This window comes from Ostrinia furnacalis, unplaced genomic scaffold (assembly GCF_004193835.3).
Source record: "Ostrinia furnacalis isolate ACB-3 unplaced genomic scaffold, ASM419383v2 OfSCF7285, whole genome shotgun sequence".
Taxonomy (NCBI): Eukaryota; Metazoa; Arthropoda; class Insecta; order Lepidoptera; family Crambidae; genus Ostrinia; species Ostrinia furnacalis.
The window spans coordinates 28,597-45,474 of record NW_021137524.1 but is presented as its reverse complement, the minus strand read 5'-3'; the positions used below and the strand labels follow the sequence as shown (position 1 = coordinate 45,474).

General features: G+C 43.9%; 1 protein-coding gene across 3 annotated transcripts; it reads left to right on the top strand.

Moving 5' to 3' along the window:
• The first annotated feature begins 3 nt into the window (after positions 1-3).
• Tti1 (Telo2 interacting protein 1) lies at positions 4-16,396 on the top strand. Of its 3 annotated transcripts, XM_028319582.1 has the most exons (20): positions 5-139; positions 225-437; positions 799-941; positions 1,986-2,160; positions 2,816-3,008; positions 3,560-3,704; positions 4,151-4,319; positions 5,197-5,405; positions 5,997-6,173; positions 7,712-7,896; positions 8,070-8,100; positions 9,395-9,565; positions 10,759-10,986; positions 11,577-11,719; positions 12,105-12,200; positions 12,315-12,633; positions 13,999-14,197; positions 14,526-14,624; positions 14,920-15,148; positions 16,124-16,396. In XM_028319582.1, exons 1-20 carry the CDS (start codon positions 87-89, stop codon positions 16,322-16,324), a joined length of 3,378 nt encoding a protein of 1,125 aa, XP_028175383.1. In that variant the 5' UTR covers positions 5-86; the 3' UTR covers positions 16,325-16,396. The 3 variants fall into 3 exon arrangements, with proteins under 3 accessions (XP_028175385.1, XP_028175383.1, XP_028175384.1); XM_028319584.1 differs by lacking the exon at positions 8,070-8,100 and having other exon boundaries at positions 4-139; positions 7,712-7,927; XM_028319583.1 differs by lacking the exon at positions 8,070-8,100 and having other exon boundaries at positions 6-139; positions 7,727-7,927.
• Positions 16,397-16,878: the final 482 nt, after the last annotated feature.

The window sequence follows — 16,878 nt, the reverse complement described above, 5'->3', positions numbered from 1 at the left end:
AAACCACAGCCAAAGCCGTAAATCATTTGATTGACAAAAGTGATAGTGAATTAAAAAAAACCTTTGTTTGCACTTTTGCAGAATTCATGACCGAGGGTTTGCGAAATATAAAATTTTCAAAAATGCCCTCACCTCCAATGTAATTGAAAAATGTTGAAATGCTGCCTAACGTACTCTTTGTGAAAACTTCTTGACTATAAACGCAAAAACTGTTTGTTTTATAGCACGGATAGTGAAGTCTCCAAGATGAACGCGGATATAAAGGAGTCCTTTTCCAAGATAAAGCCTGTGTGTGATATTGTTATGGTGTGCCCGTCTGCTGAGAGCATATCCAACTTTGTAGCTCGCGTATCAGAGCTGAAGAGGGATGTGATGCAAGAGCTGCAGCAATACCTGCTGTTCCCTTTTATCACTCATCTGAAGTCTACTGAAATAGAGTAAGTAACCATGATTTTGTCAAATCCCAATTACCTATCAAAGTACAGTTTTCAAGAATAACTTCTTTGTTCCTACTTATGGTCTGTGCCTCCTGCATGATGAATAGTCTTGTTGAAGCTACCTCTAAAAGACAATAATGTATTTTGTCTTGATTAATTCGATTTTATTAGCAAAAAATGAATTTACTAACTTGCTCCCAATCTACCTTATGTTTGATAACTCTCCTAATCCCTACCAACTTTGTGCTTTTTCCTGGAACTTAAGCTTTGAAGTTAACCGTAAAAAATATACCCTGCTGATCCTGTAGAACCTAACGAAACTATCTCATAATTTGCTATTTATTGTTTTTGATCTTTGCAGAAAGAAGTTTGAGATCCAATGGCGATTGGTAGACGGTATGCGAGTGGTATTGGAGAAGGTAGTCGTGAACAGCTATGACATGTGCTATAAGATTGAGACCACTCTGCTGTCCATGGTCTTCGACAACTCTAAACCTGGCATGCGTAATTTTTACTTTTTTATTTTTTGTTCATCCTACCACCCTTTTTATTTTATTTTTATAGCACAGTCCAGATTCTCCTAAGAAGAACATGAAATTATACAAATTAGACAACTTTGATTGTACTGAGTGAGATATTTTAAACCACAATTCCTGTCACATTTGAGTACTGCTGTTGTGTTGTAAGGTTATTTTGAAGACGGGGAAAAAACTAGTATAAGCAGGTTTACACTTAACACTAGAGTACACGCGCGGACTACTATAGTAGACCAGGGTAAGATTTTACGCTATAACTTTTTGAAAACTTGCGCCAGAGAGCCGGCATTCCAGGAAAGCCTCGTTTACTAAATTTGTCAGTAAGCCAGTAAAGCTTGGGTCGCTAGAGTCTGCGCACTTTTCTAAAATTAGTCGTCAAAACTGCGAGTTTACTCAAAAGCCCGAAATCACTCGACAAAAAAATTATGAAAGACTTGCAACAAATGGATTTACACCGTGTACCAGGCAGTAGAAAGTCATGAATACTATGACAGATAAAAAACTAATCATATTTTTTCAGTCAATTTTATTTTGTTAACATTGGTCTCAGAGTGCAATTTTTGGTCCAAAAAATTTACAACTTTTAAATCTGTTTATAATGTTTGATCCCAAATAGTTATGAAAGAAACTTTGATTATAAAATAACTATAATAAACACTTTTATCATTTACATAATAATTACATTCATAAATTGCTTACAAACTGATTTACAGTGATTTTAAATTGGCTTACCAGAGTAGGCCGCGCGTGTATTCGTGTAAAAAAAGGGGCGCGTGTACTGCAGTGTTAAAGGTTGTCACTATACTTATGCATTTGTAGTTATAAATTCAATTAATTCATATTAATTGTATACTGTACAGTCTGGCAGAGTCAAAATATGAAGGTTTGCTATCTATTCATAGAAGTATTAAAGCTGTAATTAGTTATTATACTCCCATTTATTTTCTTTTTCATTTTTTGTTCGCTAGTACATTAACTAGTAGAACAGAATTCTAATATAGTAATGTTTTAGTTGCTGAAGTGCCTGAAGAGCTGAAGCACAGTGTGATGAAGTGTCTCACGGTCCTACAAGTGAACCTCGACAAGAGGTTTAGGGAGAAAATGCTCAGAACTCAAGTGCCGTTACTGGCACAGGCGGTGTTTGTGTCAGTACACGTTGCTAAGCTGGAGAAACATCGAGCCTTGAGGTATTTGATTCAATAATCCGATATTGGTGATTGGTTGGGCTTTGCTAATAATATGTGTTGCGATAATTGCTATTAATATTGACGGTAGCTTTATTATGAAGTACCTTCAACTTCATATCATGCACTTTGGTTTCTTTGGTGAACATGGTGAGAGATAGGTACCTAACAGGCTTCCAGCTACAGGGATATTATCAAAAACATGACTGATATGAAATAACACTTGTATTCTAGTTCCTACAATGTTTATTAAACCACTGTAAGATTAATATACTGAGATTAGTAAAGAGCTCATTGAAATGCCTAATTTCAAAAAATCGGTAACAAAATAGATCACAAAACTAGCATAGTTTTAAACAACAACTTCCAGTCAAGCTAGCAGGTCCTTCAGTACTCTTGCGACACAAATCTCAGCCTATTGCTGTAGAGCAGGGGTTCCCAAACCGCCCCCTTTCGAACCCCATCCTCCAGTCCAGATTTTATTTATTGGTTGTATCGAGCAGTCTGGAATGTATCCTCTCAGGGGTCGCAGGTTTTTTAATACTTAACTACACAGATAGCCCGCGCCCCCCATTAAAGAACCTAGTGCCTCCCCTGGAGGGCGCGCCCCCCACTTTGGGAACCCCTGCGAGACTCCAAATAAGTTTGTTTCCTACAGACTATCAGCTTTGAACAGCCTGATGGCGCACACGGCGATCCATCCTCAGCTGACCACCGACAAGGCGCGCATCCCCGAGCCGACTCTGGAGGCTCTGGTGGTAGACATGCTGTCCAGCATCCTGCCCGGCGTCCTGGCGGCGTTGCAGGACGTCGCCTTGTGCCCCAACAACCCTGGGCATGCCGTGGTTGTGGTGAGTAGAGAAGGCAGCGAGTCATCGAAAGAACCGCCGACAAGGAACGCCTTCTGGGCCGACTCTGGAGGCACTAGTGGTGGATATGCTGTTCAGCATCCTGCCGGTGTCCTGGTGGCATTGCAAGACGTTGCCCTGTGTCCCAACAACCCTGGGCATGCCGTGGTTGTGGTGAGTAGGGTGGACAGTGTCATCGCCAGGACCGCCAAGAAGGCGCGCTTTCATGAGCCGACTGGAGGCGCTGGTGGTGGTTGAAAACTATGGTCGGACAAGGAAATTGCGTCTATGTATTGCCTGACTGAACCGACTATTTTTTTTCTATAGCATATCTAAGAAGGACCCCTTAAACATGTAGCTAAATCTTGTATGAAATTGACTATATTGGGAACAACATAACGTTGTTTGCGAAGTTGATTTTAAGCAGAGTAAAGCAACCTAGCTTCCCTCGACTGAGCTCTGTTGTTTTCACATAGTCCTTCGAGCCGGATGCACCATTGAGTATATTAGCCTCCGTAAATAGACTAGCAGCAACTAACCGCGCGACATTGCAGGCGGCTGTAGAGGCCATTCACCGCATCCTGTGCCTCACTATGCAGGACAGACTGCTGCCGAAGAAACCAGACGGTAGCAGCGACGATTTCTTCAAGATATTCACTGAACAGCAAGCGCAAGATAACACTGAAGTAAGCTGTAAGGGTAAATGATAATTTTAGAATATTTACGTTTTGATGTTGTATTAGTTAGAGATTTGTAGTTTTGGATTGTGTAGTTGACGCCACCTATCGATTAATATCCTTTTTAACAGCCGTCGAAATGCGGTTTGTGATGTTCTTATTGTTATTCAAAATGCTGTGATCCCCTATTCAATTTGTTATTCAAATGTAGATAGGAGACAACCTTGAACAGTGGTTTATATTCATTTCCAAGCAATAAAAAATCTTGAATTGCGTCAACTGCCCATTTCAGAATTTGAGATGCATGATAATAAAATTTGAAAGTACAATATATTCAATGGTCCGTATAAGTAATGGTCTTGTAAGAATAAGAAATCAGTGTCAGAGAAACATGAGCAAAAAATCAATACATGTTTGCCAATATTTGTCCTGCTGTATACTAACAAAAACTTATTGTGTACATTGCAGAGAAGCTGAAAGACGAGAAACCGAAGCGGTCCAGTAAGTGGTACGCCATGGCGGGCGAGAAGCTCACTATGATCACCAAGTGTCTGCTGGCGCTGCGCTCGCACGAGCACTACCGCGTGCGCCGCGAGCTGGCCGTCTACTGCGCGCGCGTGCTCAACGAGTGCACCGTGTGAGTGGGCTAGGGACTGGCAGCGGGCGCGGGACTGACCATGACCAAGTGTCTGCTGGCGCTGCGCTCGCACGAGCACTACCGCGTGCGCCGCGAGCGGGCCGTCTACTGCGCGCGCGTGCTCAACGAGTGCACCGTGTGAGTGGGCTAGGGACTGGCAGCGGTCGCGGGACTGACCATGATCACCAGTGGCAGCCCTAGCCGTTGGCAGGAGTACATCGAGTCTGTCAATGCTCGTTGCTTCCACAACATTAGATCTTTTTGCAGCAATACAAACGCGATTCAGCCTCTATACTCGAAGTGTATGTCGTTATTCATACATCACGTCATCACTCTACATAAGCGGATATCACTGGTGTGATGAGAGCAGAGATGTGAGTGGTTCCTCACAAGCTAACAACGGCAGCACTGATCGAGTCAAATCCTCCATCTGCCTCTGATGGATTCGGGACTATTCTCAACGCTGCAACTCCTGTGTAGGCAGGATCAGGGATGTTATGGATATCCGTAACCGAAACTTTCGGATATCCGATATAAAAAATATCCGAAACCGTAACCGATTCAAAAGTTTCGGATAGTTTCGAATGTAGGCAGTTTAATTAAATTTAAATAAAAATAGTTTTTTGTATAGCATTATACTATGTAAAGGCATAACAACCTGATTTACCTTTATAATACCATCTAGTATTTTTTTTATTACTTTTTATTCGATGTAAAGTGTGCGGCCATGAATGAACCGTGTTGGACGACTATTGCAAATTGCATTATAAAGCACAGATAACCAAAACATATCCATAACATCCCTAGGCAGGATCTACAGCTTGACCGCCAAAAACTCAACCGAAGACGGTCTTAGACTGTTCAATCATTATTCCAGGACAATGCAGCCGTCCATGCCCATAGTGCTGGACATCCTCATCTCCCTATCAAAGGACGAGTACCCCGCCGTCTCCACATACTGCGCCGCGGCGGTGCGTGCGCATTTCGCGGCCGCTGGGCCGGACAAACACCATAGAACTATGGATAATCTGGCTGAGAATCTCTTTGTGATGCTCAATGGACTGCCACGGATACTGAATAATATTGGTGAGTCATCATAATAAAGTCTTGTTCATTTGTTCGTTTCAGCCAAATGACGTGGTCCCCCAAGGATTTCCACTACAACTGGTATTGCGCTGCCCGCATCTAGGTACTTCCCGCGACCTTCACCAGATCATCAGTCCACCTAGTCGGAGAATAGTCTTATTATCCTTAATTCATTTGCTTGGCTATACTTAGTCCTCATTGATGAGGGCTACCATAATTTTTGGTGTGTGCAATGCCATTCAGTGTCTTTAAGTGACCCCTATGGTAACACATAACATGAATTTTGTTGACATAGGGGTCACTTAAAAATTTGGGATTGATTGTGAAAACGGGCATTAGTCACTAACGAGTGATAGGGGCTCTCTCTAGTGGTCCTATCTGGCAGGGCCTCAATGGCCTTTTATGATGATCGACTGTTTAGTTGATGTTATTTATGCGTGACTGCGACCCCGCGCGCCCAGAAACGTAACGACTAATAAACGTGTGAGTGCGCTGCTAGCAAGCTCCTGCAACACTCGTGGCTGAACGCCCTACTTACTCCCCAAAAACTTAACAGTTGACTATGCTGGTAACCAGTGCCTTTCATTGCAGACACGGGCCGCAAGCTCTACGCATTAAACCTGCTGCACGGCTACATCCAGATCTTAGTAGACTCGGGCCGCCCGCAGCGTCTCAGCGGCGTGCTCAGCGTGCACCACAACATGGCGCGTCTGTGCCACGCGCTGCTGGCCGCCGCCGCGCTGCAGACGCACGCCACGCCGCGCCGCGGTGAGACACTACACTATTGGCGTGTCTAGGGTCAACATGGCGCATCTGGGGTCAACATGGCGCAACTGGGGTCAACATGGCGCAACTGGGGTCAACATGGCGCATCTAGGGTCAACATGGCGCATCTAGGATCAACATGGCGCGCCTGGGCCATGCGCTGCGGGCCGCCGCTGCGCTACACACGCACGCCACGCCGCGCCGCGGTGATACACTACATTTGTTGGGGTATCTAGGGTTCTTTTTCAGGAGGAGGCAGGCCCCTGATATGCCATGTCACGGGGAGGGGATGCGATTATAGCTGGTGATTTAGTACTATCAACTATCATCTTCAAATCAGCAGCACCAGACGCCAGTGTCACCACAAAATGGCGCGCCTGTGCTACGTGACGCTGGCCACGCCGCGCCGCGATGACACACTACACTAACATCCAGGGGCCGAGAACGACATGAAATACTAGAGACTTAAGTCCGGTCGCCGAGCAGATAGAATTTCGCGTGAAATTATATTGCTATCACGCTCGCACACTCACTGCGGCCGCCCGCCGCACAGTCGCAACAGCAATATAATTACGTGCGAGTGATAAGGATGGGTAGCTTGGGATCATTGGACGAAATTCTATCTGCTCGGCGACCGAACTTTAGCTCATAGCATCCAGGTACAGAAGCACAACTCTCGATAGTTACCAGATTTCACTACACCACAACATAGCGCGCGCGTGCCATCGCGCTCACAACACGAGGTACTATACTACTAGCTTATAGCATCCAGGTGCAAGAGCACGACCCTCTCTAGTACCAGAAGTAAATGAAATATTTAGGCTAAAGTACGGCCAACGATAGAAGCGATACCAAATGTAAACAAACCCAATGTCATGAGTGAACCCGTCTGACTTTGGCGGGAGAACGAGATATCACGACAAATACACAAGATGGGAAGAGGCAGAATGTATTGTCAACTCGACAGTCGTATCGATCTTTTGTATCGCTGCTAGTTGGCCGTACTTTACACTTATCGACGCCTGAAGCACGCTAGCCAGACTGGTTAGGGAGGCCTGATGTTCGCCTTTTTTTAGGAGAAAAGTGGAAGCACTTTGTACTGTTATGGGAGCTTGTATTATATTTGTATTGTTAACATACTGAGCCATAATGCCACATGCGAGCTTTAAACTTAAGCACTCACTAAACCCACCGCTTTATAAATCAATTCATTGCATACCATTTTTATAACGTCTTCATCATCACCACATCATCAAAACTGGATTATTCCCACCTCTCGTTCCCACCGCTGCGACTCCAGGAATAACATCACGATCATAAAAAGCTTTCTTTTCTGTAAATAAAGTCTTAAACCCTTCATGCAACCCCTTTTAAACCTTTACCTGGTTGTGGCAGAATTGTTGCCACCATATTTTGAATCTTATTGAGAAAACATAAGGTTTTCTCTATACCAGTTAAAGGGTTAAAACATTGCTTTCACCCCATACTAAATCCACAATCACGCCATATAACCATTTCCCGTTAACTAATACCTGAATTAGTCTATCTTGCACCAGGGATGTCGTCGTCACCCAACACCACGTCGTGGTGTAAGCTGCAACACCTGGACTCTCCGGAGTGCGAGAAGCGACTGCAAGAGATCTGCGGCCTCCTGGGTGGTGCCGAGTGTGCTGAGCTGATCCTCGACCGACTGCTGGAAATGTTCAGAGAGCAGAGAGGATGCGAGATTGCTTACGTCATGAACCACATGGCTGCGGGTGAGTTTAGAACTTTCCATTGACGATGATGATCCAACACCTGGACTCTAGTGCGAGCGGCGACTGCAAGAGATCTGCGGCCTCCTGTGTGTTGATCCTCGACCGACTGCTGGAAATGTTTAGAGAGCAGCGAGGATGCGAGATTGCTTACGTCATGAACCACATGGCTGCGGGTGAGTTTAGAACCTTCCATTGACGATGAATTGAGGCCGTCAGCGCAAAAGTGGCCTAACCCACATTTTTCATATTCGTACTTATCTATTGCAATTTATTCAAAACCTAATAAATTTTGATGCTAAAGCGGCCTATCCCTAGTTTCACCCTTAGTTAAACATTCTTTTTGCGCGCATTGTTTTTGCCTACGAAGCAGTATAAAAGTGGCCTAACCAAGTTTAGGCTCCATACTAATATGTTAAGCTTAGGTCACTTTTGCGCTGACGGCCTCAATTATCCAACACCTGGACTCTAGTGCGAGCGGCGACTGCAAGAGATCTGCGGCCTCCTGGGTGGTGCCGAGTGTGCTGAGCTGATCCTCGACCGACTGTTGGAGATGTTCCGAGAGCAGCGAGCATGCGAGATTGCTTACGTCATGAACCACATGGCTGCGGGTGAGTTTAGAACCTTCCATTGACGATGAATGATCCAACACCTGGACTCTGGACTGCAAGAGATTTGCGGCTTCCTGGGCGGCGCCGAGCTGATCCTCGACCGACTGCTGGAGATGTTTAGAGAGCAGCGAGGATGCGAGATTGCTTACGTCATGAACCACATGGCTGCGGGTGAGTTTAGAACCTTCCATTGACGATGAATGATCCAACACCTGGACTCTGGACTGCAAGAGATTTGCGGCTTCCTGGGCGGCGCCGAGCTGATCCTCGACCGACTGCTGGAGATGTTTAGAGAGCAGCGAGGATGCGAGATTGCTTACGTCATGAACCACATGGCTGCGGGTGAGTTAAGAACCTTCCATTGACGATGAATGATCTAACACCTGGACTCTAGTGCGAGCGGCGACTGCAAGAGACCTGCGGCCTCCTGGGCGGCGCCGAGTGAGCTGAGCTGATCCTTGACCGACTGCTGGAAATTTTCAGAGAGCAGCGAGGATGCGAGATTGCTTACGTCATGAACCATATGGCTGCAGGTGCGTTCTGGGACTTTCCATTGACGACGAATTTATTGCTGTGTCTTACGAGACATGTAAAATTATGAAAAGTATTATTTTCTGCACTGGTTTTAGCGTTAATAATTTAAATCTACAAAACATTAGGGAATAGTTTCACCCGAACTGCAATTTTTTTCCCACCGCAATTTTGGCCCTTGTATCAGCCATATTTTATTACTGCACCATCTGAAAAAATCGGCGCTCGATCTTATCAGTTGCGATTGTATAATTCTCCGAGATGTGTTACCGTGGAAGTTGTCTATGCCCTTAAGTTTCTAATTTATGGTAAACTGTCTTTTTCGCAGGTCCAAACTCAACAGAAAGTTTTTTACGACGGATATTAGACACGTACATAGAAGAAGATGTGTGGTATCTCCCGCTCGAAGTAGGGAGTGGTGAGGCGCCCGTGACGTCAGCGGAGACCTTGGACGTGTCTGTGTATAACCCGCGAGCGTGGGTGAAGGACAGTGTGCCAGGTTAGTAAGCGTTTTCATAGGAGCTAAGTGAGTCTTCAAGGTTCAAAGTGACCTTTATTTTCATACAAAATAAATTTTATAAAATCCGATTTGTATGAAAATAAAAAAAATTAAAATGAAGATATCAATTTTCTGACTTCACCATACCATTTATATGCCTATGTTAACATGGGCTAGTGTCGGCTCATATACCCATTTACCTAACACCCTGTATATGACTTAGTGACTTCCACACTTAAATTGCACAATTTTAACTGAGTGGAGAGATATAAACACTGAGTCGTACGTCAGGGGAAGAGGAGGGATTTAGACGATGATATTTTGGGTAATGGCGCCCCCCGCAATCCACAATATTTGGTGTGTCCAGATGTCCCACAAATCTTCTTCCACTTCCCCTGAGCAACGGGGATTACAGCATTACCAACACCTTTTTTCTCCAATAGCCTCTACACTTTGTATTTTCCACCAGCATGCAGTGACGGCGTGAGCAGTTTAGGTTTTTCATATTTTTGCGTATTTGGCTAATCGAGGGGGATTCATTTTTCTTAGTGCAAAGTTTAGGAATAAAGTAAAACTTGACTTATCCATTAGCAGTGCATATAGGTTGGTCTGGTCTTAAATGTGTAAAAAGTCTATAAATAGACAAATTGACACCATTCCACAATAATTCGAAATCACAACTTTTCTAAAAAGGCTCTTCATTCTGGTCTTAAAAACTTAATTAATTTTAAATTACCTGTAAATTACGTTTTAAATTACCTGTAATTGTAGATTTTTGGTCGCATTGTAATTGAAAAAAGTACTTTATTTGAGTTGACAAAATAGTGACGTCACTTGTTTTTAGTGCCATACAAAATCTATGGGATAGTTTCATTTCGACAGTTTTAAAAGGTACGTCAATGAGGGTTTTCGCGATTGAAAAATCCGCCAGATGGCAATACGTAGACGCCAGGTCCAAATGCTGCATGATTAGTTATTTTTGACATGACATTGACAGATATGTCTAATCCGCCAGATGGCAAACGTAGACGGGAGGTCCATGATTGGTGGATTTTGACATATCTGTCAATGTCATGTCAAAAATAACCAATCATGCAGCATTTGGACCTCGCGTCTACGTATTGCCATCTGGCGGATTTTTCAATCGCGAAAACCCTCATTGATTGGTGGTGTCAACACGTCTATTGTCTCAGGCCTATTCGAGGGCGCGGTAGAGACGCGCTACACCGGCATCAGCTACGACGCGCCGCGGCCCGCCGCGCGCCGCGAGCCCGACAAGTGCGCGTCCCTCGCGCGCGCACAGCACAACACCGCGCTCGCCTGCCTCGCCGCCGCCGGCGTCGGGCTCGTCGCGCGCCGCCTGCGACGCCGCTTCCAGCCCTACCTGCTGCGGACGCTGCCCATGCTGCTGGAGCGAGTGGGTGAGTGCAGGAGAGAGAGAGAGAACACTTAGGCTGAGTTTCCCCATCTCAATTTAACTTTGACAAACGTCAAAAATCTGTCAAGCTCCATACAAAATGTGCCGGTTATTGTTATAGTTACTGTTAAAGTAAGATGGTGCAACCCAACCTTATTTTATTTTCCAGGTGAAACAAAGGTTAAATTCAACTAAGACTAATGCGGTTACCACACTGCACCGCGCTCCGCCGCGGAGCGTGGGGCGACAGATTTAATCATTGTATGCAAGTACCTCAGTTTGTATAGAAAACACGCGCGACACTTCACACTGACAACGCGTCCGCGCGCGTGATTTTTTATATGATAGCCGCCTTACTCCATACCAGCGTTTTTCGCCAGCGCCTACGCAGCATTGATGCGGCCCCGATGCAAACGCTGAGCCCACAGTTACTTGTCTGAAAAAGACGTTGTGTGGACGCTGGCATGACAACGACAATCGAAAGACGATAGTGTAGGGGTCCCTAAACTGTTAAAACCCAAGTATTAAGGAAGCGTTAATGACGGGTTCTTCCTTCTCAAAAACCGTATTGTCAAATAACGCCGTATTCTGCAGGCAGCAAGCACGAAGCTCTCCACGTGTCGGGCCTGGCCGCGCTCGAGGCGGTAGCGGAGGCGGGCGGCCATGACAGTGTCGCCGCGCTCGTGGCCGCCAACGCGGACTATTTCACGCACCAGGTCACAGTCAGGCTCAAGAAGGTACGTCATGGATAGCTTTTACAGTCTGTTACATACTCTAGCCTACATACGTAAACACTCAAACACATAATACTTACCTAAGCACATAGACTCGATCTCGACTCGAAGAGATATTTCTCTAAGCAAACTCATCACCTATTTCACCCCTTGCAACATTTATTTTTGTGACACAATAAGGTGGCTTATTATGTCCATCTCTTAGATCCTTTAAGTTGCATGCTGTGCTTACGTCGAGTAGGGTAAAATCATGGTGAATTGATTTTACATTAGTTACTTTTTGAGTGATATTTGATTGTACCCAGTTTTGTAAAAAAAGGAGTAACTTTTGCATTTATGATGTTTTGATTTTTTGATGTCTGTTTTACATTATACGTTGTTATTTCAGTCATGGAACACTGAGTCAGCGCTACAAATACTCTCAGTAGTGATGGAGTACAGTGACTCTAGCATACAAGACTGCCTTTACGGCATTGTAAATGATGTAAGTATACTTTTTTAAATTTAATGTTTAAATCATGGGATGAAGAATTATTTAAATTTTAAATAAAGGGACCTAAGATTCAGATTTAAAAATCATGCACCATTTACTTTTCAGGTACTAGTCCAAAGTTGTGATAGATATTACGAAAGAAATCTTTACGCATATTTGCAAGTGTTCTATGCGTTTGTGGATTGCCTTTACAAGTGGTTTCCCTTGGAAGAGCCACAGAAAACTACAACAGACGATGACACAAGTGCACAAATAGATTTATTCGTCGATTTACGAGAATATATCAAAAACACTGAAGAGGCTGAAAAGTTATTGAGTAATGAAGAGTTTGAGAAAGAGACTGGAAAGAGTGTGGAGGAGATGTTTAAAGAAGATCAACAGAAGAAAGAAGAAGATATTTTAGACTATGATGACAAGGTTACAGGTAAGACTTGAGTTTGTTAGTCTTGTGGTGTTGACATGACTGTGGTCACTTAAGAGGGCGACGGTGTTTATAATGAATGATTAATAGGAAGTCCGAACAAAAATAAAGACTTTCTGTGTAAAGATCAACAAAAAGACGTGTATTGGATAACGATCAGTTAGGTTGTCACATTTTACGGTTACATTCTTGTCTGTCATTCTGTAATCAATAAAGCGCAATCATGGACCTATAAAAAAAGGCGGACGGAACTCGCGCTACAACAAAACTGTGACGCAAAATTTTGGCGTTTGTCTATTGTGTGAGTGAATTTAGGGATGCCATGTTAGCCAAAACATTTTACCCATTTATTTTAAGAAAAACATAGATCGGCAGATGTTACTTGGAAATGTAGACAGAATTATTCCGTGCCATTTTAAAAGGATGAAAGGTGTATGCGTTGAGGTAGGCGCGAAATTTTCAATGTTCAAATTTTCTTACATTGTTTGCAAGTCAGTGTGTCAGGGTATGTACATAATGTTGATCAAAAATAATTCACGCAGTTACAAATTACGAATCTTGTGTACATTATAATCATAATCTTATGCATCATCAATATATTATTATTATCTCTGATAGATATTTTTTAACATACAACCTGACACTGACTTGCAATCAATGTAAGAAAATTTGAATTTCGCAGTTCCACATTTTTGGGAAGGATCAAATTTGCCTATGAAAATATATCCCATTAAAACACAATAATTATGATAAATTATTTTATTTCCATAGTATGCGTAATACATAACTAAAAAGTCCTAAAATCATTATTAATTTCCCATATTTCGGGTAATTTTCCCACGTAAATAACTGAGAACACTGGTCTTTGACGTATTATTTTTTCGAGTGAATGACGTTTGATTTCAATTAATTTCAATATTTTAATGTCGGGAAATAAGTGATTGGATTATTATTTTACCTGTGAAATGTGATTCCTTAATTTTTGTTTGTTCGAACAGAACGGTTTTTACACAATTTCATCACACAAGACATGTCGTATTCGTGTTGTTTTTTCGCTGCTTAAATGTGTCAACTGTGTGAAGTTTGCTCTCGAAGTGGTGTAACAGGGTGTGAATGTGTGCGTGCCGGCCTGTACGTACAGGCAAGCTGGTGTATCCTAATGTCACAGTATTTTGTTGATGAGACTCCGTCCGACTTTTTTTATAGGTCCATGAGCGCAATATTAAAATGTTAGGTGAGGCATCACCGACTTTCAGTTGACGCTTTGACAGTTCCATGCACCACAAATAGACACCCATTATCTTATTGTTGTCGTTCATGAAACACAGTGAATGGATTAAATAACGTGTAACTTTTTTCTCACAACAGAAGAGAAACCGCCATTACCGCAGCACATAACCGTTCTCATCGCGATCCTGAAGCGCTGCGCACACTTCTCGGCGTCGTGTCCGCGCGACGACGCCATCCTGGCGCTGCAGGTGCTGGAGTCCGGCCTGCGGCTGCTGCGCGACCGCGACGACCAGCTGCTGCCGCTCGTGCACCTCGCCTGGGCGCCGCTAGTCGCCAGGTACGCTGGGTGACCGTTGGGCGAGCGCGTTAAAACAATTGCTTTAGCGCTACCACTCTCAGCATGGCGACTGTCATGAGCAAAGTGTAGTGCACGGTGTATTCTTCACTGTATTAGCACTAGATGAAAGTTGCTTGTACTAATACATGACTATCATCATCATTTCAACCAACAAGACTGTCACATGCTGAACATCATAGATCCTCCCCAAATTGGCTGGTTAGCAAGCAGCAGCCTGCATGGGCAATTCTCCAGTGACTGGTGCACTGAAAATATTTCCTACTATCGAAACTGATAATATAAATCATGTTTTCTTTTGAATTTTTAGGTTTGAAACAGAGGAGCCCGTAGTCCTTCGGCGGGCATTGTCACTGCTGGTGGCGATGGCCGAGCTCTCCAAAGACTTCATCCTCAGCAGATGCGTCAAGTATGTTACAATGCTCATTTACATTGATTTCAATAAGTGAACAATCATAATAAGCTTCTTACGCCACAACAAAACAGCCTGTAGTGTATCAATCAAAGACCTTTCCAAACCAAACCTTTCCAAAGCAAAGTTCATTATACCTCAAGTGATTAGGGTCTGAAATTATTTAGACCCAAAAAATCTAAAATATATCGATGCCAATGAGTCTATCTCAAACTTCGGGCTCTACGAATTAACATCAAGAAAAAGCGTTAACTGGTTCGGATTAAATTCATTTTATATTTCATATTCGCAGGGAGGTGCTGCCCCGCCTGTACCAGTGGCTCCGCAAGGCGGCGGCGGACAGCCACCTGAAGGACGCCGGCTCCTACTACCGCTCCAGCGCCGCCTACCTGCTGCAGATCGCCGCGCTCGCCTCGCTGCCCTCGCTCGCCGTGCACCTGCGGTTACAGGACGCGCCGCTCGATGACGCCATGACTGCTGTCGACGCGTACCTGTCCAACAAGCAGCCCAAGACTCTACAGGTCAGTGCGGGTCTGTTGTAGTATCTTGAACTACGTGACTCTCCAGAGGGTAACGAGGCGACCCTCGCTCGCCGTACATCTGTGTCTGCAAGACGCGCCGCTCGATGACGCCATGACTGCTGTACACGCGTATTTATCCAACAAGCAGCCCAAGACTACAGGTCAGTGCGAGTCTGTTGTAGTATCTTGAACTACCTACGTGGGCTAGATTACCCCTCCGGTGCGGCCTACCTCGCCTTGCTGCCATCGCACTCCGTGCACTGTGCTTGCAAGACGCGTCGCTCGATGACGCCATGACTGCCGTTGACGCGTATTTATCCAACAAGCAGCCCAAGACTTTACAGGTCAGTAAGTTTCTTGTTGTCTCTTGAAGGACGCTCCAGCGCCGTCTACCTACGGCAGATCGCCGCGCTCGCTGCCCTCGCTCGCAACGATGTCATACCTTTCTAACATACATTCAGCCTAGAACTCTACAAGCCAATAGATAGTACTATAACAATCCTACTACGTACAGTATCGTTAGACTTGGCCCCTAAATAAATTAAGCGTAAGGAACTAAATATAAAAAATAACCCCAAAGCGAAAAAACTATTAGAAAAGGCTAGTTTCCTAAAAAAATATTGGACGTTATTTTGAATTGTCAATCTAACAAATAATTACAAAGTTATAGGGCGTTGAAGTTCCGCGCGACGTCACGAAGTGCTGCACTTTTACGCACTCACTAACGTCACGGGCCTTTACTTTAGAACTTTGTCACGCTTTATCTCTTTGCATTTTCATTTGTTTTAAAAAATGAAAAATACGTGTCGAGTAGTTTTTGATAAGCTAACTGACGGACTAATTAAAACTCTTGCTTTTTTACCCAGGAAACATCCCTAATATGGCTAAAAGACTACGATCTGTATTCATTTTTTCCTGACATTCAACGCGATGTCAACACAAATTCGTCTGACGCCCACATAAATGTTATTCCAGACGTTAGCGGTGAACTTCTTCAAAGCGATCCTGGACTACTCGTACGGCGCGGCGTGGTGGCACCTTCGCGCGCTGTGCGCCAACGACGAGCTCCTACAAGCACCCGCACGCCGCCTGGCGTCCGCGCGCGGCACGCCCTATGTGGCCAACGACAAAGACATTCAACACAACATCGAAGCCATCTTTGACATTACCTCCTAATCTTAAGCATATTTTTTACAATTTTGATAGATTAATAATGAATGGACTAATAAAACATTTTAATGGCAGTAATTCATTTTATTTTTTATAAACACAATCGTCGGAAACGAATACCCATTTATATTACAGTGATAACATCGAACGCTACCGCTCTCGCATCTTTGCGGAGTCAGTCTAAATAGTTTTTAGATTGAACGTCGAGGCGACGTTTTGGTACGAAGCATTTTCTGTCTGTAGACGATGCGAGATATGAATAGACACATTTATTTCGTAAAATTGCTTAACACTACCACCAAACTATGATTCATATTGTAACTATAAAAGATGCGAGGGTGTGAACCGCGCCCAAACCCAAACAAATGAACGAACTCGCATTTATAGCCTATTTTATATAAATTCTATTGTTCTATACATATACGAGTGCATTGGTAACATTAAAATCGTTTAGCTAATAAGTCGGGTTTCGACTAGACCGCTAGGCTACATACATAGGCACATTTTGTCTTCTAATTGTAGTATATTTATTTGAAAGGAAATAAGACATGGAACATACC

Coding starts and splice junctions, on each gene's coding strand:
- Tti1 (XM_028319584.1), top strand. CDS start 87: ATGACCGAGGGTTTGCGAAATATAAAATTTTCAAAAATGCCCTCACCT. Junction 5,406..5,996: donor ACGGATACTGAATAATATTG/GTGAGTCATCAT, acceptor CTTTCATTGCAG/ACACGGGCCGCAAGCTCTAC. Junction 9,566..10,758: donor GGTGAAGGACAGTGTGCCAG/GTTAGTAAGCGT, acceptor CTATTGTCTCAG/GCCTATTCGAGGGCGCGGTA.